Source organism: Lynx rufus, unplaced genomic scaffold (assembly GCF_022079265.1).
Source record: "Lynx rufus isolate CCGP_SWC_20201006 ecotype Redwood Valley unplaced genomic scaffold, mLynRuf1.p SCAF_13, whole genome shotgun sequence".
Lineage (NCBI taxonomy): Eukaryota > Metazoa > Chordata > Mammalia > Carnivora > Felidae > Lynx > Lynx rufus.
This window is the reverse complement of record NW_025814827.1, coordinates 21,659,631-21,679,007: the sequence shown is the minus strand read 5'-3', so window position 1 is coordinate 21,679,007 and position 19,377 is coordinate 21,659,631. Positions and strand designations below refer to the sequence as shown.

Here is a 19,377-nt window from a genome sequence, read left to right as displayed (position 1 = left end):
AATGAGTGGGGTGAGAGGCAGAGGGAAATAGAGAATTTTAAGCAGGCTCCACGCTCCCTGAGCCAAAATCAAGAGTCAGACACTTAACCGAGTCACTTAGGCACCCCCGTACTCGAAATATTAATTCTATAACAACTTGCTGTTAGGATTTTAACTATAATATCTTATAAATCTGTTATAAAAGAATTTATCTTTTCTCTATCCAGGAAGATGAAATAAATTTTATTTGGAGTTTTAGGTACTTCCATAATGTATTGTAGTTTTTTTAAGGTTGTTCACTCAATGCTCAGCAAACATTTATTGGTGTCTACTATACTTCAGAAAGTAGTAGAAACTAGAAAGAGAAGATTAAAAATAGATAAAATCAAGGAACTTGTATCTAGTAGAATTGCTGATAAGGAAACTGACAAAAGGTAAGGGTTAGCCAGGAGGAGTGCAGCATGCAGTGCTCATTCACACAGCCGTTGATCCTTGATATGTTACAATTTTCCAGGAGAGAGTGTTAAGCTTTAAGTGAGTTTTGGAGGCTGACAGACAGCTAGGTGAAGGGGAGCACCTGTCTTAAGGGAAGGAAACGGAACATACAAAGGCACACAGATTTAAAAGAGCATGGCATAAAGATGAAGTGACAGGAATTTAATTGTGGCCAAAGTGCAGTATGTGAATGAGGACTCATGAGCCTGCAGTAGATGCATATCTGTTTTCTCTGGTTTGGGCATTGTGTAACATTGGTGGGTTTAATGAGGGAAGGGAAGTGATGTGATTTTATCTGTATTGAGAAAGATTTCAAAGGGGATAGTATGGCAGGTGGACAAGAAAGGAGTAGGAGTGAGCAAAAAAGGTTTGTTGATAATTAATAAAAATATGTATTCAATGAAGGAATGAATGAAACACTGAAGAATGAATGAAAAAGTTGAAATGTATTAGATTTAACAGCTGAAGAATAATTGATGACTCTAATATTACCATGACTCAGTGGAATGGTTGATGTACAAGTCCGTTATTAATAGGAGACAATGTCAAAGTTATGAGTATTTGAAATCAGATCTCATGTCATTATTTATCAAGCTAATTACTGGGAGTTTGTAGAAAATAACTTACTTTTGTTTACGTGTTGGTTAAATGTTCACTTTGCTACCTGTTTTAGTTTGCTACCTGTTTGTTTCACTTTGCTGCCTGTTAATAGTTTTCCAGGTGATTTGTCTTTTGGGTTTAAAATTATAATGCCTGAAAGTAACAACTTTGTGTCCTGCCTTATAACATTTACATTGTTTAATTTTGCTTAAATTGGTCTGCTTTTAATATATTGATCAGAATTTCAAGAAATAAGTTAAAATGATGGTTGTGGACATTTTTCTTTTTCTTTTAATGATAATGGGAATGACCTAATATTTCACACTTAAGATTATGTCTCTGGAAATAAATTTTTTAACATATTAAATTCAAATAAGATTCATTCCAATATGATTTATGTTTAAAATTTTTGAAATTTTATGACAGAACTTTTTGGTACTTATTGAAATGTAGATGTATATTTTCTGACCAGTTGATATCTCATATTAAATTAGTTATTCTATGATTTAAAATTATGCTTGTGACAATTTCCATGGATATGGTATATTATTTTTACTTAATGCTGAATTTTCTATATTGTATGCAGTATCTTAAAATGTTGATGGCTATTCATAAGATGGGTTTTTTTACTACTTGTGCTGTTATCTTGTTTTATATTCAAAGATCTAACTCTGAGGTTTGTGAAATATCTAAAATACTGCACACAAATAGTTACAATAATTAAGCATACGTAATTAGTCAAGAAAACAAATGCATTTCAGATTTTTATCAATAAAAGTTGTCAATGAGCTACATGACCTAGATAAATCTTTATATTGCTGGGGCTCATCCATAAAAATGAAAGGTTTTGACTACATGAACCCCAAGGACATTCTAGCTCTAGATTTCTGCCAACTTGTATTTGTTGAGAAGTTCTTGCTTCATGCTAATAAGCAAAAATTAATTAATAGGTTTAAGAGCAATATTACTGTGTGAGATAGAAATGGACCATGCCATGATGACCCTGGCAGATTCAGACTTGAGTTAAAAACAGAAAGAGTCCATTGTTCGTCTCCTTGGGCCCAAGAGGAATGCTGACCCTTCAATGTCTCTTAAATTGCACTGGAGAACTGTGGCCCATCCACCCCTCTCTGTTTTGTTCAATTTACCTGGAACATGGGATTTAAAGGGCAGCAGATAGGGGGTCAGGAGCCCTCGATTTGTGTCCCACTTCTGCCATTGACTTGCTTTGTGATCTTAATCATGTCAGTTAACTGCTTTGGGCATCAGTTCTTTTATTTGCAAAGTGGAGTGTATCTGTTAACTCTTGAGCTCTATGACAAGCCATAAATAATAATCCCTTACTAAGACCTAATTAATTTATGTAGTCATCTGAGGTTGACGTTCACATATTTTGATCTCAATTGATTGAACATTATTTGTAGGCCAATAGGCAAAGTAATTCATGACTTTTTGCAGAGTTGGGTCTAGACTCTAGACTCCAGAGAATTTGGTAGTTTGCCCAATGTGCTTAGTAAGTGGCAGAGCACTTCTGAAGACTTCTGATTCAACAGCGTTCTTTTCTCTATATGACACATTGTCTCATTAAATCCTGTAATCACTCTTCGATACTTTTCAAGCATTCGGGCACATTTTTCAGCTCTTTCAAATAAGAGGACAAACTATCCTTTTTCCCTCCGGGTTCAGCCTTGCAATTCTGTTTTGTTTATGGTTTTAAACAATGTAAAATAGTAACACTTTGTTCATGTATATGTTTAAATGATTTCTTAAAGTACTCTGTCTAACATTTATTCCTTCTTTTCCTGATTCTCTTTCAGATAGCAGTTCTGTGGATGAAAAGGTTTTAAATCATACTTTTTCTTCTCTCCGGAGGGATCTTGTCTTTTGTACATGTTTGTTTGTGACATATTAGACCTATTTTGGTTCCTCTGTTTTAGTTGTGAAATGTGCATGTTATCCCAGCTTTCCATCCTTTGGTTGTCCTTTAAGTGTGCCCCCAATATGTTGCATTTATGAAGAGGTTACACCTTGCCAGCTGCGCTTACTTAGCTTATACTTGCCAACCTAGGGGTCTGCTACGGTCAAACTCAGCATCTGTTCTCAAGTCTGGCTAATCATGATCTCCCTGACTGATTCGTGTTCACTGCACATAGCAAGTTTTAAGGGCAAAGAGTATTAGTAATATGTTTTCCTGGACTGTGCCAGTGCTTTTGTTGAAATGCTGACAGCTAATTTCAAAACCTCCACTCACAAAAACATGGTAGCTTTGACTTGGAGCTGACCCTGCTTAGCATCTGTCATACTAGGTGTTACATGTCTAGTGCAGTTGATGCGTGTCCCCAATTCATGTGTGTGCAGCTATAGTATGCTAAATGTTTCTTTCTCTTTTGTGTTTCTCTTGTTTTTCATTTAAGGCTCGAATAGTAAGTGGCAATGGTTTGGAGGCTGCCAAATTCTCTGGACTCCAGGCGATTGGTGGGTGAGTACATTCATAATCTTCTTAATTCATTCCATTTATCAATGGTACTTGGCTGTGCTCTTGCCATAAGCATATTGAATGCAGGCTGTTGCATGATGGTATAATTAACTAGCTTTACTATTGTTTTCTTGTTTCACAAAAAGGTAGCTTTTATAGTTTGTTTTTAATGGGTAGATGTGTGTGCATATATGTAATTATACTAAATGTGTCTATATATAAAGAAGGTCAAAATGACCTAAGTGGATTAGCTATTAATGTTATCACTCTATACACAAATATAAACACATAATTTTATGTAAATGAGTTTACAGTAATACAATTAAGACTATATTTTGATCTGCTTGTTTGCAGTTAATGAAATGTGCATGAATATGTCAATAAGTAGATGAATGTAAACTTTATTACTTTTTATAGTTACTTCATGGTTGGATGGAAATATTTAAGATTGAATCACAAAATAATGTATGCATTGTATTTTGCATGTAAAATACTCAAAAAACAAAGGATCTTCTTTAATGCCTATAGCTACACATTGCTATCAGTTTGGCACGTAGGTTCACAGGCATTTTTCTGATGCTTGCATACATGTTTATGTTCCTATAGAATAAGTAAGTTTGTGTATCTCTGTACATGCAACATAAACTAAGCCATTCTACATAGAAATAAACACTAATTTAGTCATGACATTTTAGCAATTATTGTTACAATTCTTTCCTATATAATGACTGATCTGATCCTTAAGATGGCCCTGTGAGGTAAGTACTAATCTGACCACCATGCAGATTAGGGAATTGTTGTATGAAACAATTGTAAAAATCGTTTCCCTCCATACAGCTACTGAACGGCAAAACGAGTATCCAAACCCAGCTAGTCTAGCTTTAGAATCTGTGACCTTATTTAATAGGCTATTCTGCCTCTGCAACTTGGGGTTCTTCCCCCTGCTTTTCTCTTTTCCATATAAAAGCATGTCTTGGAAAACTTTCCACTTCATTATTTCTAAGTGATGCAAATATTTCAAAACATTACTATTTATTCATCTTCTGTTAATAGATTTTCAAGAATATTTCTAGGTTCCAGTATTGCAAATGATACAACAGCAAATACATTAGATTTTTAAGTGAAATTATTGACCAAAGCTTATGCACAGTATAGACATATAGAAAGATAGATTCATTTTAAAAGTTTTGACCTTTGAACACATGTGTGTATGTGTGAACATATGTGTGTGCCCCATGGGGCACCTGGGTGGCTCAGTTAAGTGTCCTACTCTTGATTTCAGCTCAGGTCATGATCCCAGGGTTGTGGAATTGAGCCCCATCAGGCTCTGTGCTGACAGTGTAGAGCATGCTTGGGATTCTTTCCCTCCATCTGTCTCTGCCCCTCCCCTGCACTTACTCATTCTGTCTCTCTATTTCTTTCTTTCTCTCTAAATTAATAGTAAAGAATACACGAACATATGTATGTATGATAGAAATATAAGCAAATTTTAGATACATGTATTAAGGTTTTTCAGGCAAAGAAATAGTTTTATGGTTAGGTTTCATAATACTTTCACTCTTTAAGTATATCCACATGTTACTTGATTTAAATTAAACATGTAAAATTTAAAATTTTAAATATGGAGCTCCTGAAAAATAACATATATCACATATAGTTGGATTTTTTTCAAAAGTCTGATATTTGTCAAATAATAAGTCAAATCTTAATTACTTAATTTTATGTGTATAAACTCTTCAGTGTTCTTTAAATATGTGAAGAACTACTCATATCCCTATTGCAATGTCACAATGGTTTAAATGCATTAGGAAACCAGCTGCAATGAAAGATCACTATGAATGATTCTTAGAAAATTTAAGTAATAAATGGATGACTTTCTCTCCCCTACCCCACACATATGGACTCTTTAAGTTTACTAGAAAGTGATAACTTGACGAAATGAAAGTTTATCTTAGAAAATAATTAAGATGAACTCCAATTTGATTACAAAATCATGTATATCATGATCTTGGAGACTTATCTGACTATTTGATCTAGAGTTTCTGTAACTCTTCTTGCTTGTGGCATCCAATACCTGATAACATCTTGCTTTCCTAACTCATTGCTGAATATGGAGTTTTATCAATGTCAAAGCAACAGTTAATCTAAACCCTTGTTCTAAGTGCAAGCTGTGTAAATGGTTACCTAAAACAGATTATCTTGGCAGTTTGAATTCCCTTCCATTTCATTTTTCCAGAAATTTCTTTTCAAAGAGTTCCCAAAGGATTTTAGTGTTATGATGATAAGGGAAAGGGGTGATAATTTTCAGTACTCAAGAGAATCTGCCATTATCTGAATGCTTATTTCCTCTTGAAGAACCCAAAGAGTACATTTAAGTATGGCCTTCAATGACAATCTCTTTTAACAGGATTTACTTATTTTACTTTTCTATAAATATTTTAAAATACACTTTTTGTAGAATGAAACATTACTACAATTCTTACAAATATTACAACTTCTTTTGTCCTGGAAAACAGATGAGAGCTAACTTTCAGAATGGAGTCCCCGCTTCATGATAATTCTCCATCCCTCACTCTTGTACTTTCAACATTCCTAACCAGTTTAGAGCCAAACCGCATTGATCCTTCCCTCCCCTTTCTCAGGTGCTAATGAAGGAATGATGTATGCACTGAAACCAGATTATTGTTAACCTGCTGCTCTGATCTCTGCTTATCTCTCTGTACATCTCATGTCAATTTTCCTAGAAAATACATGGCAAACTTGACTCCATTTTACCTCTCTTAGTCAAAATAAAATATAGACAGTCTCTGGCAAAAGAATAGAGAGATAGAGAGAGAGAGAGAGAGAGAGAGAGAGAGAGAGAGAAACGATCCAGAAGAAAGGAAAAGAGAAATCTGGAAAAATGCATGTTTCGGTGATGGTGTTAAATTTAACAGTTTACTTATCTCAGTGGTTTTAAAAGAACTTGTTAACTTTCTACATATATGTACACCAAGAGTCATACTAGAAGCACAACTCAAGATGTTAGAAGTACAAGAGCTTTTAGGGGGAGAAACACCTCCCAGTTAAAGTGGAGAGACAGCAAGAGTAGATGAAAAAAGCCTTTGGACCATGACATGGGTCTGACTTCTGTGAGAGGAGATGGGGAAGGAATAACTGGGCATAAAAAGGTTTAAACTGACAAATGAGGCTACAAAAAAAGTGCCAGACCAATAGGGAGTCTGAGATAAAAGATACACTGTTAGAAGAGTCCCACGTTGCGCATATGTGACCCATGTGCAGACTTATTATCTCCACCATGTCCAGTCATTGGTTTGGATCAGCTTGGTGAGTGTGGCCTTGGGATGAATGCTTTAGTGGATTCTGGAAGGGTGGTGGCTGAAGGCGGTCATCCAACTCCACTTTTCTCAGAAGATCTACCCTGAGGAATTTCGTGTGACTCATGTCCATGGCTACTCAGCTTTGATAAGTCATATTGATGAAAGTACTTTAATAAATGATAGTGAATGAAATCAAACAAGTACCTTCTCCAAATATAAATCACTTTTTAAAATTAGAATTATACTCCTTTGGTTTTATGGTTGCATAAAACTTAAGTTCACCGTTCACTGGACTTTGGTAGTCACAGTTACATTGTTTGCAAGATGAGCATTGCAAAGCTTTTATATATTATCTTTTTAGTCTTAAGGTACTAAACTGTCTGCACCAGAGTCCATAAAACAGTGGTGAGAATGAGGGGAAAGACAGTTTGGGAGGGGAGATTCTGATCTTCTTTGTTTGTTTTCTTCTCTAGTTATCCAAATTTTCTGCAGGATAGCTCTCATGAAAGTTCCTCAAAAGTTTGTAAAGGATGGTTTATTCCCTGTTATGGTTCTGAACCACACTATAGCTACCTTTCCAAACTCTAGGAATCTGGTGATGACTTGGAAACCACTACCAGGATTATTGAAACTTGGCAGGAAATAGTTGATCTTGAGAGACGTGAGAAGAAGAGATTGTTGAAATGTAGGATACTAAGAGATGGCCAAATAGAAAAAGACAAACTTCCATTTTGACCTCACTCTCCAAGAGGTACAAATGAAGAAAAAAAGTTGTATGTGTATTTGTGTGTGTGTGGGGGGGTACATGTGCATGTATAACAATACTTGCTGAGATTTTGAAGGTAGTTCAATTATTGCCATGAATGCATAATGTGGTGAGTATGCACAAGCAATTATCAGCCAATGTTCTGAATAATTTCTTTGCTTTTAAACTTACCTTGATTAAAATAGTGATTTTTGTTATTGTTAAAAAATCTGACATGAGTTAGGTTGTACAATATGTGGTTTAATATACTCTTGATATTTGTCATACTTCTGACATTGCTTTTGTATTTCTCCCTAAAGTTGGAGAGGCCATATGCTGTCCTCATGAACTATTTCCCACTCATAGTCTTGATCTTCATGTTTGGTCAGTGCCTAAAATTATTTAAGATGGAAGCTAAGGTTGTTCTTAGTCTCTAGAGGCTCTTAATTCATTTTTTCTAATAGGAGAAGTATCCTCTTGGGTGGCTGAGAATTTGTTTGATTTATTTCCCATCTAGTCTATAAATGAGATTTGCCCTTATTTCCTCAGTTAACTTCCTTATTTTGCAAAGAAAGGCTCACAAATTCTCCTAAACCTAGAAAATTTCTGTTTCTATTTCTATAATCCCTTCCTTGGGTCAGTGGTTCATGCTACACAAATATTCTTGCCTGCTTTGAACCGTGTTTGCAAAGTATTAAGAAAATGACAGGCTCCACATAAGTTTGGTTCAATAACAGTGGCAGGTTACTCTTTGCAGGGAAATGGGAGCCTTTGTCTTTCTTTTACTCTGCAGTTAGTTGTTTTTATGTAAGAGTTCCTTTCCCTCCAAGGGCATCAGTGCAGAAGGAGTTCACTATAGATTTAGGTAAAATAAATTTGGATTAGAGCATATTAATTGTTATAAGAGCTATCAGATGCAGTCAGGTCTGCATTCTTAATTCATTATTGAATAGCAATTCGAATCATCATGCTCATAATTTTTGAAACTTTTAAATTCATATTGCCATTAATCTAGTTTTGATCCTCAATACCTTTTACCTAGGTGAATACAAACTGATCTTCCTTCATTAATTGCTCTACATTAAGTTCAATCTATACACTGTTAAAGATTAATCTTCTTAAAGCACAGTCCTTTCTACTTAAATATGTTTAATGGCTCCTTATTTCTGCAGTGCAGAGTATGGATCTTTCTACATGGCTTTGAATATCTTGATTTCTATTTCTTCTTGATTTCTATTTCTTTATAATAAGGAATTCTTAGTCTCCTTTTTTTGTTCCTATTTGTGTCACTCCCATGGTACATAAGAATTTAATTTCATAAACTAACAAAACATGTATCTTTCAATCTGATTTTAAACTCTTTAAAGACATAGAGTTGGTGTTTTTCACTTAGGTTTTCCTCCCTAAAGCTTATGATAGTGCCTTGCCCATATGAGGACCTCACTCATAAATTAATATTGTTTTAGATTGTCAGTTTCTTCAATAAGTTGGTTAGAATTCTTTCATAAAAGATTCCAGGTCTGCTGCATTTTAGGAAAAAAAATTCTAAAACAATCATGGATTCATGATGAGACATATATGAAAAGTAGTGGGAGTATTAAAAACAGCTGGATCCACCCCCCCCCCACCAACTCAGTGTTTCTAAATCCCTACAGGTAAAACAAAATCAAGGATCTTTTCTCACACTAGATTTAACCCCAATTGATCAGAGGCCAATTTGCTTTTGATCTTGAATCCTTGTTTCTGTACTTGGGAGAAACATGTGAAGGTTGTGTTGAATGAATCCATAAAAATATTACTCTATTCATGCTTAGATATAAAATTTACCTTTTTATTCTCGCATCTGAAAACCCTAGCACTTTAGAATACCCTAGATATAAATTCACAGTGTATTAAAATTTCCCTTTAATCAGTTCCATTATTACTTCAAGAAAGACACCTTTTGTAATTAATAATTGAATGACCCTTTTCACCTTGCTCTTTATAAAAGTAATAAAAGGAGTTGTCTTGCTTAATCCATTAAAGGTTGAATAAAACCTGGCATCTTTTAGCTGATGTCAGATGCACTCAAGTCACAGGATAGTTATATCAGCCAGAAAAGAATCTACTGTGAGGCTAGGGCAAGTCTCAGCCCTTTCATAGACCCTTGATGGTACCAGACCCACTAGACCTCAGCACTCTGCCTACAGTCCTCCTGCAAACACTTTATATCTTTTAATACAAAGGGTTGGCCTAGATAAAGAACCTCTTAATTGAGAAAGGTGGCAGCAATAAGGCCACCAACTTTTGAAAACCCTTGTGTTAAGAATTGATTGCTAAGCTGGCATTGGCTTCCTATGCCATCTTCTCCCTCTGCTTCTCTCCCAAAAATTCCTTATCTAATTTTGGCCTACTACCAGCAATAAGTTCTCTAGTTCAGGGTCAGCTGCATGCTTCCAGGAATGCTTCCTGTAAATTACTCAGGAAGCATCTTTTCTGTTGATCTTTTATCCATTTAGAAAATCATGTGGTCAATAGAGTACATTTTGACACCAGCCACAGAAACCAGGTGCTAGGCTGACTCTTTCAATGTGTAGACCTATGAGACCCAAGGACCACAACCAAGGACCCTTTGGCAACCATGGAACACATACCTGGACATGGGATCTATGGATCTACAATCTAAATCAGTCATTTTCTTTAGGAATATTGGTTTTCCTACACAGTAGCAGAGAATTTGTAGTACTCAATGAAAAGATTAAGAAAATGAAGCTGTTAAGCTCAAACAACTAATAGCTTATAGTTGACAGAGTTAGAAATTGACAGCTTTTTCATCATCTCCTATTCAGGCCTGAGTTTGTGCCTTAACATTCTATCTTACTTAGTAATAGACTGCAAAACAGAAAGGACATTTGAGTATTAGACACAGTCAATCCAGGGTTACTGTATAAGACCCCCTACTCCCAATCCCCAATGAGATTGTTGAACAGATTCTTCCATCTTTACACACCTACAAGAAACCTGATTTGTATCATCATAGAAGCCCTTTTATGTGCTTAAATGGCTTTACATAAAAAAAATTTTCCAAATCCATTTTTACTTTCACTATTTAATATTTAAGAATAATAACAATAATAAAAGAATACCTCAGGATCATCCTCAGTTGCAGACAAGGACAACCACAAATTTTACTCATTGTATAATTCCCCCTTATTCTTTAAAAAATTTTAATGCTTTGAATTTATTTTTGAGAGAGAGAGAGAATGAGCAGGGGATGGGCAGAGAAAAAGGGAGACAGAGGACCTGAAGCAGACTCCTGAAGCAGAGAACCCGACACGGAGCTCAGACACATGAATCCTATGATGAACCTGAGCTGAATTCCGATGCTTAATCAACTGAGCCACCCAGGTGCCACAAGGCTATTCTTACCCTTAAAGATAGGTGTATGTTTTAGATTTAGAGTACACATATGACCCCTCTTGTGTATCAACCCAAGATACAGATAATGTCTTCATTTCAGAGAAGGAAACCACAGCCACCATGAACTCTGACAACTTTTCTTTAGCTAGTTCATTGCACCGGAGCCTTATGTAGTTGTGCACAGCCCTGGTTGGCTTCTCAGAAATGGCCTGATTTTCCTTTTATCTTTAAGTGACCGCCAGTTGAAAATACACCCAACAAGGAGTCTGTGCCTTTCCTTAGTTTCTGAGATCATGAACTTCATAGTATTTGAGATGCACTTTAAAGGAATCCCAAATTGAGTGATAGAAGTTGTGTTCTACTCCCAGCTCCTGAGGCCACATGTTTGCTCTGCTGGAACAATTAAGGCATCCAACATAAGCTTAGATATGGTGCTACTTCTGTCTTCTCATCTTCGTGATTCTTATCAAAGATTTATGTCACTATTCTGAGCTGCACCTCGAAAAAACATGTCTCAAGCCATTGTTTGCCATACTTTCTTTGGATTCTAAACATCATGTGAGGATCCTTCAATGTAATGTAGCATCTACTGAGGACAGTCCAGTCTCAGAAAAATAAAATTCCTAGTTAAACTAGAGGAGAGCAAATTTGTTGGGGGGAAAGGAAGGCTTTGTAGAAGCACATTTTTCTGAAGCCTTCTGTGTTCAATTTGCTTATTGAACATTTACATGTTATTAATTTACTGTTCTTTAAAACAAATCTTTAATTATGACTTCAAAGTCTCTGGCTTGGCTTAAGTTTATTAGAAAACCAATAAATCTTTAGGGATACACCATACAGAACCAACTTTAATTCTTGAATGCCTTCCAGGTATTTTATGTGTTTGAGGAGTAGCAAATTAAAATCATGGAGATCCTTTATGAAGATAATATTCAAGTAGTCAGTCTTAAAAGAGTGCCAGTTCAGTAACTATGGAAAATATCTGTTATATTGAGAATAATCCCTTGTGTTAGAAAATCACCATTTTTAGTAAAAAAAAAAAAAATTGAAAATAACCCTACTAGATGAGATGAAAATTATAATGAACATCATGGTTCCTAAACCTGCTCGTTCTTTCCAAAATGTAATTGATATGGCTATTGAGTGTATCTAACATATATAAAGCACCTTAGGAAAAGAGAAGCACTGAGCTTGATTATTGTATTTCCCAATAAAGAATATATTGAGTATGTTTTTACTTAATTCATTTACTTTTGATAAATGATCATGACTCAGGTCATGATCTCATGGTTCGTGAGTTTGAGCTCCGTGTCGGGCTCAGTGCTGACAGCTTGGAGCCTGGAGCCTGCTTTGGATACTGTATCTCTCTCTCTCTCTGTTCCCCTCCCCGACTTGTGTGCTCTCGCTTGCTCGCTCTCTCTGTATCTCTCGCTCTCGCTCTCTCTCTCCAAAATAAACAAACATTAAAAAATTACAAAGAAAAAATAACAAGTTTGTTTAATCTACAATGCTTTATTAAATAATAGCTTGCTGTCAGAACCATGCCATAATGCTCAGCTACTGTTTTTCAGTCTCCTTAGTTATTTTTTTTAATGTTTATTTTTGAGAGAGAGCGAGTGAGTGCTGGCACAAGCAGGGGAGGGTCAGAGAGACAGGGAGATACAGAATCTGAAGCAGGCTCTAGGTTCCAAGCTGTCAACACAGAGCCTGGCTGAGATCATGACCTGAGTTGAAGTCGGATGCTTAACCGATTGAGCCTCTCAGGCAAATCATAGTTTTCCTTAGCATTTAGAAACAGTACAAAGTAGAGAGGTAAAAATAAACATTGTCGATGTTATTTAAAAAATAGGATACTATCTTAAATTCATAATGATTATAAAAACATAATAAATAATACCTTTTGAAATGTTACAGTATAACAGGCCTGCATCTAAGGTTTCTTGTGCATTACCTCCTGTAATACTTATCACAACCTTGTAAACTAAATGTTACAGTTGTTCCATTTTTCATGCATCATAAATGATGAGGCTTAGAGACATTGACATATGGTGAAAGTCCGTCAGTAACTAAGTTTTAGAGCTGAGGGTTGAACTGTGTCTATCTACTTGGCTCCATAGCCTGGATGCTTCACCATTTGGCCAAATTGATGTAATTTGCAAATAAATTATGCTTGTTTCTGGTTTAGTTCTTTGGAATAACATATTTTGTTTTCAATTCAATGTGTCATTATGTATTGGTATTAAAAGACTTTTCAGTAGGTATATCAACTAAGTGTTGTAGAAATATTTCTACCTAGATCCTAGAAAGGCATTTGCTAAGGATTTTCTGAATATACACTAAAATAATAACACCTAGATGAATTAATAATGAGTTTAACGATTAGACCCAAAGTATGATAATTTGTAAATAATTTTGTATCCAGGGAAGCTCTTATGGAGTGCTTCAGGAATTGCCTGTAGACAGATTACTTTTAATTAAACAAGATAGAAATATAAAGGATCTCATTGTAGGCTTTCAGGGTAACATAAGGCTGGGCAAAATAACTAGTGTATTAAGATGATGCAATTAATACCCAAAAGATCTTAGTATACCACAAACATCTGAATCTAACCAGAAATATAAGTACTGTACCAACCAGGATAAGCTCGGTTATGATATAGTAACATCTACCAAATCTCTGTGTATTAATTAAATAAAGGTTTATTTCTCACCCATTCTACATTTTCAATGCCTATAAATACAGGGGAGGAGGAGACACTTTTCTCTTTATAGCTGCTGGATGTACTAGGCTGGTAGATTTTTGTTTCAATGCATGCTTTCATGGTTGCACTGCAGAGAAATGAGAATGTGACAAACAGGGGTCAAACTCTTAAGACTTAACGTACAGATGTGACCTGCCTCCCTTCTGCTTATATTGCAATGGACAGAGCAAAGAACCATGTTTAAAGGGAAGGTTGAGGTGCAATTCTACCACGTGTCTGAAAGAAAAAAAAACTGGAACGTTTCTGAACCACCCTAACACAATTATGGATAAATGGAAGTTTTAGAGTCTGTAGAAGAAAGGAAAATGATGTTTAATGTCAACACATGAAAAGATTCACAATATTCATTGCATCTGGTGATGAATCACATAAGATTCTGGTGACAGTCTGACAAGGAAAACAGCCTTACAGAGGTAAGAGAGTAGGACCAGAAGTTCTGCTGTGTATAGAATCCTGCTACCTATCAGGACCTCTGAACTTGGGTCAGGGAACAATAATTTAACAGGTGTAGACAAAAGAGAAAGATAAAAAAAAAAAAAATAAGCAGATTGAAGAAGGGTCCTGAATCGTACCATAGGAAAAAACACCAAAGATTTTGGGGTTGCTGAATCTGGAAAAGAGAAAGTTTAGGTAAAAGTATGTTACAGGCTGTCAAATGTTTAAGAAAGTAGGTGTGGAAGGGGTATTAAATTGTCGTGAGCTTTCCATGGGGCAAAATACACTAGGCAGACTTGTGCTCAATATAAGGAGAAATTTGCAAAGTAAGACCTTTCTTTGTGAAAACTAAGTTCCCCATTTCTAGAGCTATTTAAATAGCTTGAGTGATTACTTGTTTGAAATTTGCAAAGGAAATTTACATATCAGATGTTTGTATCTCTGAGGGATTGGTTGTAATAATTCCATTTTCATTCATGATTTTATCTATTTGGGTCATCTCCCTTTTCTTTTTGAGAAGCCTGGCTAGAGGTTTGTCAATTTTGTTTATTTTTTCAAAAAACCAACTCTTGGTTTCGTTGATCTGCTCTACAGTTTTTTTTAGATTCCATATTGTTTATTTCTGCTCTGATCTTTATTATTTCTCTTCTTCTGCTGGGTTTAGGCTGCCTTTGCTGTTCTGCTTCTATTTCCTTTAGGTGTGCTGTTAGATTTTGTATTTGGGATTTTTCTTGTTTCTTGAGATATGCCTGGATTGCAATGTATTTTCCTCTCAGGACTGCCTTCGCTGCGTCCCAAAGCGTTTGGATTGTTGTATTTTCATTTTCGTTTGTTTCCATATATTTTTTGATTTCTTCTCTAATTGCCTGGTTGACCCACTCATTTGTTAGTAGGGTGTTCTTTAACCTCCATGCTTTTGGAGGTTTTCCAGACTTTTTCCTGTGGTTGATTTCAAGCTTCATAGCATTGTGGTCTGAAAGTATGCATGGTATAATTTCAATTCTTGTATACTTATGAAGGGCTGTTTTGTGACCCAGTATATGATCTATCTTGGAGAATGTTCCATGTGCACTCGAGAAGAAAGTATATTCTGTTGCTTTGGGATGCAGAGTTCTAAATATATCTGTCAAGTCCATCTGATCCAATGTCTCATTCAGGGCCCTTGTTTCTTTATTGACCGTGTGTCTAGATGATCTATCCATTTCTGTAAGTGGGGTGTTAAAGTCCCCTGCAATGACCACATTCTTATCAATAAGGTTGCTTATGTTTATGAGTAATTGTTTTATGTATTTGGGGGCTCCGGTATTCAGCGCATAGACATTTATAATTGTTAGCTCTTCCTGATGGATAGACCCTGTAACTATTATATAATGTCCTTCTTCATCTCTTGTTACAGCCTTTAATTTAAAGTCTAGTTTGTCTGATATAAGTATGGCTACTCCAGCTTTCTTCTGGCTTCCAGTAGCATGATAAATAGTTCTCCATCCCCTCACTCTCAATCTAAAGGTGTCCTCAGGTCTAAAATGAGTCTCTTGTAGACAGCAAATAGATGGGTCTTGTTTTTTTATCCATTCTGATACCCTATGTCTTTTGGTTGGTGCATTTAATCCATTTACATTCAGTGTTATTATAGAAAGATACGGGTTTAGAGTCATTGTGATGTCTGTATGTTTTATGCTTGTAGTGATGTCTCTGGTACTTTGTCTCACAGGGTCCCCCTTAGGATCTCTTGTAGGGCTGGTTTAGTGGTGACAAATTCCTTCAGTTTTTGTTTGTTTGGGAAGACCTTTATCTCTCCTTCTATTCTAAATGACAGACTTGCTGGATAAAGGATTCTCGGCTGCATATTTTTGCTGTCTAGCACCCTGAAAATCTCGTGCCAAGTCTTTCTGGCCTGCCAAGTTTCAAAAGAGAGATCTGTCACGAGTCTTATAGGTCTCCCTTTATATGTGAGGGCACGTTTACCCCTTGCTGCTTTCAGAATTTTCTCTTTATCCTTGTATTTTGCCAGTTTCACTATGATATGTCGTGCAGAAGATCGATTCAAGTTACGTCTGAAGGGAGTTCTCTGTGCCTCTTGGATTTCAATGCCTTTTTCCTTCCCCAGTTCAGGGAAGTTCTCAGCTATTATTTCTTCAAGTACCCCTTCAGCACCTTTCCCTCTCTCTTCCTCCTCTGGGATACCAATTATGCGTATATTATTTCTTTTTAGTGTATCACTTAGTTCTCTAATTTTCCCCTCATACTCCTGGATTTTTTTATCTCTCTTTTTCTCAGCTTCCTCTTTTTCCATAACTTTATCTTCTAGTTCACCTATTCTCTCCTCTGCCTCTTCCATCCGAGCCGTGGTGGTTTGCATTTTGTTTTGCATTTCCTTTAAAGCGTTTTTCAGCTCCTCGTGACTGTTCTTTAGTCCCCTGATGTCTGTAGCAAGAGATTCTCTGCTGTCCTGTATGCTGTTTTCCAGCCCAGCGATTAATTTTATGACTATTATTCTAAATTCACTTTCTGTTATATTATTTAAATCCTTTTTGATCAGCTCATTAGCTGTTGTTATTTCCTGGAGATTCTTCTGAGGGGAATTCTTCCGCTTGGTCATTTTGGATAGTCCCTGGTGTGGTGAGGGCCTGCAGGGCACTTCCCCTGTGCTGTGGTGTATAACTGGAGTTGGTGGGCGGGGCCGCAGTCCGACCTGATGTCTGCCCCCAGCCCACCGCTGGGGCCACAGTCAGACTGGTGTGTGCCTTCTCTTCCCCCCTCCTAGGGGCGGGATTCACTGTGGGGTGGCGTGGCCTGTCTGGGCTACTTGCACACTGCCAGGCTTGTGATGCTGGGGATCTGGCGTATTAGCTGGGGTGGGAAGGCAAGGTGCACGGCGGCAGGGGGGCAGGCTTAGCTCGCTTCTCCTTAGGTGATCCACTTCAGGAGGGGCCCTGTGGCAGCGGGAGGGAGTCAGATCCGCTGCCGGAGGTTTGGCTCCGCAGAAGCACAGAGTTGGGTGTTTGCTCTGTGCAAGCAATTTCCCTGGCCGGAACCGGTTCCCTTTGGGATTTTGGCTGGGGGATGGGCGGGGGAGATGGCGCTGGCGAGCGCCTTTGTTCCCCACCAAACTGAGCTCTGTCGTCCGGGGGCTCCGCAGCTCACCCTCCCTTTGTCCTCCAGCCTTCCCGCTTTCCGAGCAGAGCTGTTAACTTATGACCTCCCAGACGCTAAGTCGCGCTTGCTGTCGGAACACAGTCCGTCAGGCCCCTCCGCTTTTGCAAGCCGGACTCGGGGGCTCTGCTTGGCTGGCGAGCCGCCCCTCCGCCCCGGCTCCCTCCCGCCAGTCCGTGGAGCGCGCACCGCCTCGCCACCCTTCATACCCTCTTCCGTGGGCCTCTCGTCTGCACTTGGGTCCGGTGACTCCGTTCTGCTAATCCTCTGGCGGTTTTCTGGGTTATTTAGGCAGGTGTAGGTGGAATCTAAGTGATCAGCAGGACGCGCGGTGAGCCCAGCGTTCTCCTACGCTGCCATCTTCCTCTCAGATGTGTGATTCTTTAAAGCTTCTTCTAATCTGAAGATTCTATTACATCTCATACTAATGTTATATCCCAATGAGATCACTGTATCAGATAGATATTGCTGTGTAACAAACCATCCTAAACTCAGTGACTTAAAACAATGAATCCACAGATCTTGTCTGCCTTCGCTTAACACATGTATGGTCAGCTGGATAGGGGCTACTTCTCACATGTCTGTGGGTGTTTGGCTACTGTCTGGGCAATAGAGGGAATTGGACTATGTGCTACTCATTGTCTAGCTGAACAGACCAAGTTTGTTCATAAGGCAGAAACAAGATTCTAAGGGAAACAACTAGAAGCTTACAAGACCACTTGAAGCCAAGGTAATAACTGACAACCATCATTTTAGCTACATTTTATTGTTCAAAACAATTCATAAATCCATATTCAAGGAACATGGACATAGACCCTAACTCTTAATCGGAGGAATGAGAACCGAGGCCATTTTTTATGATCAACCATACCCACGTGTACCTACAATGAAATGCTTTTCAAAATTACCTGTTACTCATAATTTGAAGAACATAGACTGATACTTCATATATTTACCTGTACTTATAATGTGACATCCTCTGTACTTGGAATAATTAAAAAAAAATCAACTGCTATGAAAGCATCAGAATCTTATTTCTGCTATTTACCCAGTTATCTCAGCTGCAGTACAGGGTGATTTACTTTCTGGTGGATGGAGTGCTGTGGAAACTTAAGAGAGGAAGAGATTTCTGATTTGGAATTACCAAGGCAGACTTTATGGAGGAGATGACATTGAATTGAAATTTGAAGTTTGGGTAGAATTTTGATACGTTGTTATGTAAAAGCAGGAAGCAGTATAAAAACTTGAATAGTGTCACAGGCAAGAAACTGTGTTGGAGAATAATGTGTCAGTATGTTAGGGGAGAAATGGAAGGTATATTTAGACAAGTAAGCTGAAACTTTGAATGCCTGACTAAAGATATTAAATATATTAACCTTTTGAATGATACATCTATAATTTTGAATACCTGCATCTTGCGAAAATGACTCAGGTGCTGAGGAACATAGCAGTTGAACAATAACTACTGGATCATGACAATAAGAAGAAGGAAGCTGTGAATTCATTTTCAAAAGATAGTACTTTTCATTAACTAGAGTAGAGTCATCTGTCAAAAGTACGAGAAACTTAATTTTTAGAAAGACATTAGTGTCCATGAGCAAGTGCACTCAGGCATAGCAGACACCCCTTTTGCTTTGAGTACTTCTGCATAACTCTGTCAACCATGATAAACATCACTGTAACTCTTGCTCATTATCTTGATGTTCAGTTTCTAAGGTCGCAGGTAGGAAAGGCCAAAGCATGAGATTGGTAAAAGCCATCACTGCTGGGAACAATCTGAATCGATTTTTTTTCACGCAAGATGATACCATCTGCCACATAATCTTTACATACAAAGATCCCTTCAGGAAACAATCCTTGACTTGGTGGTTTCAGAGTCATAGTGGCAACTACAAAAACTGATGTTTCAGAAAATTCCCAAAGCATAACAATAAGATGAATTTATTTTTATCAAGTGTGGGAAGTACCAAAGCTATCTAGTGAATAAAACCTTGGATTAGCACATAACAGTTT

The 19,377-nt window shown here is 37.2% G+C and overlaps 1 protein-coding gene across 2 annotated transcripts in view; it reads left to right on the top strand.

The window, feature by feature from the left end:
* Positions 1 to 19,377, top strand: part of UNC13C (unc-13 homolog C) — a 585,929-nt gene that overhangs the window by 114,807 nt on the left and 451,745 nt on the right. For both annotated transcript variants that reach the window (XM_047074451.1, XM_047074449.1), the window contains exons 2-3: positions 2,892 to 2,914; positions 3,489 to 3,553. In XM_047074451.1, the coding sequence (XP_046930407.1) occupies positions 2,892 to 2,914; positions 3,489 to 3,553 (88 nt within the window). The remainder of the gene's footprint in view (positions 1 to 2,891; positions 2,915 to 3,488; positions 3,554 to 19,377) is intronic.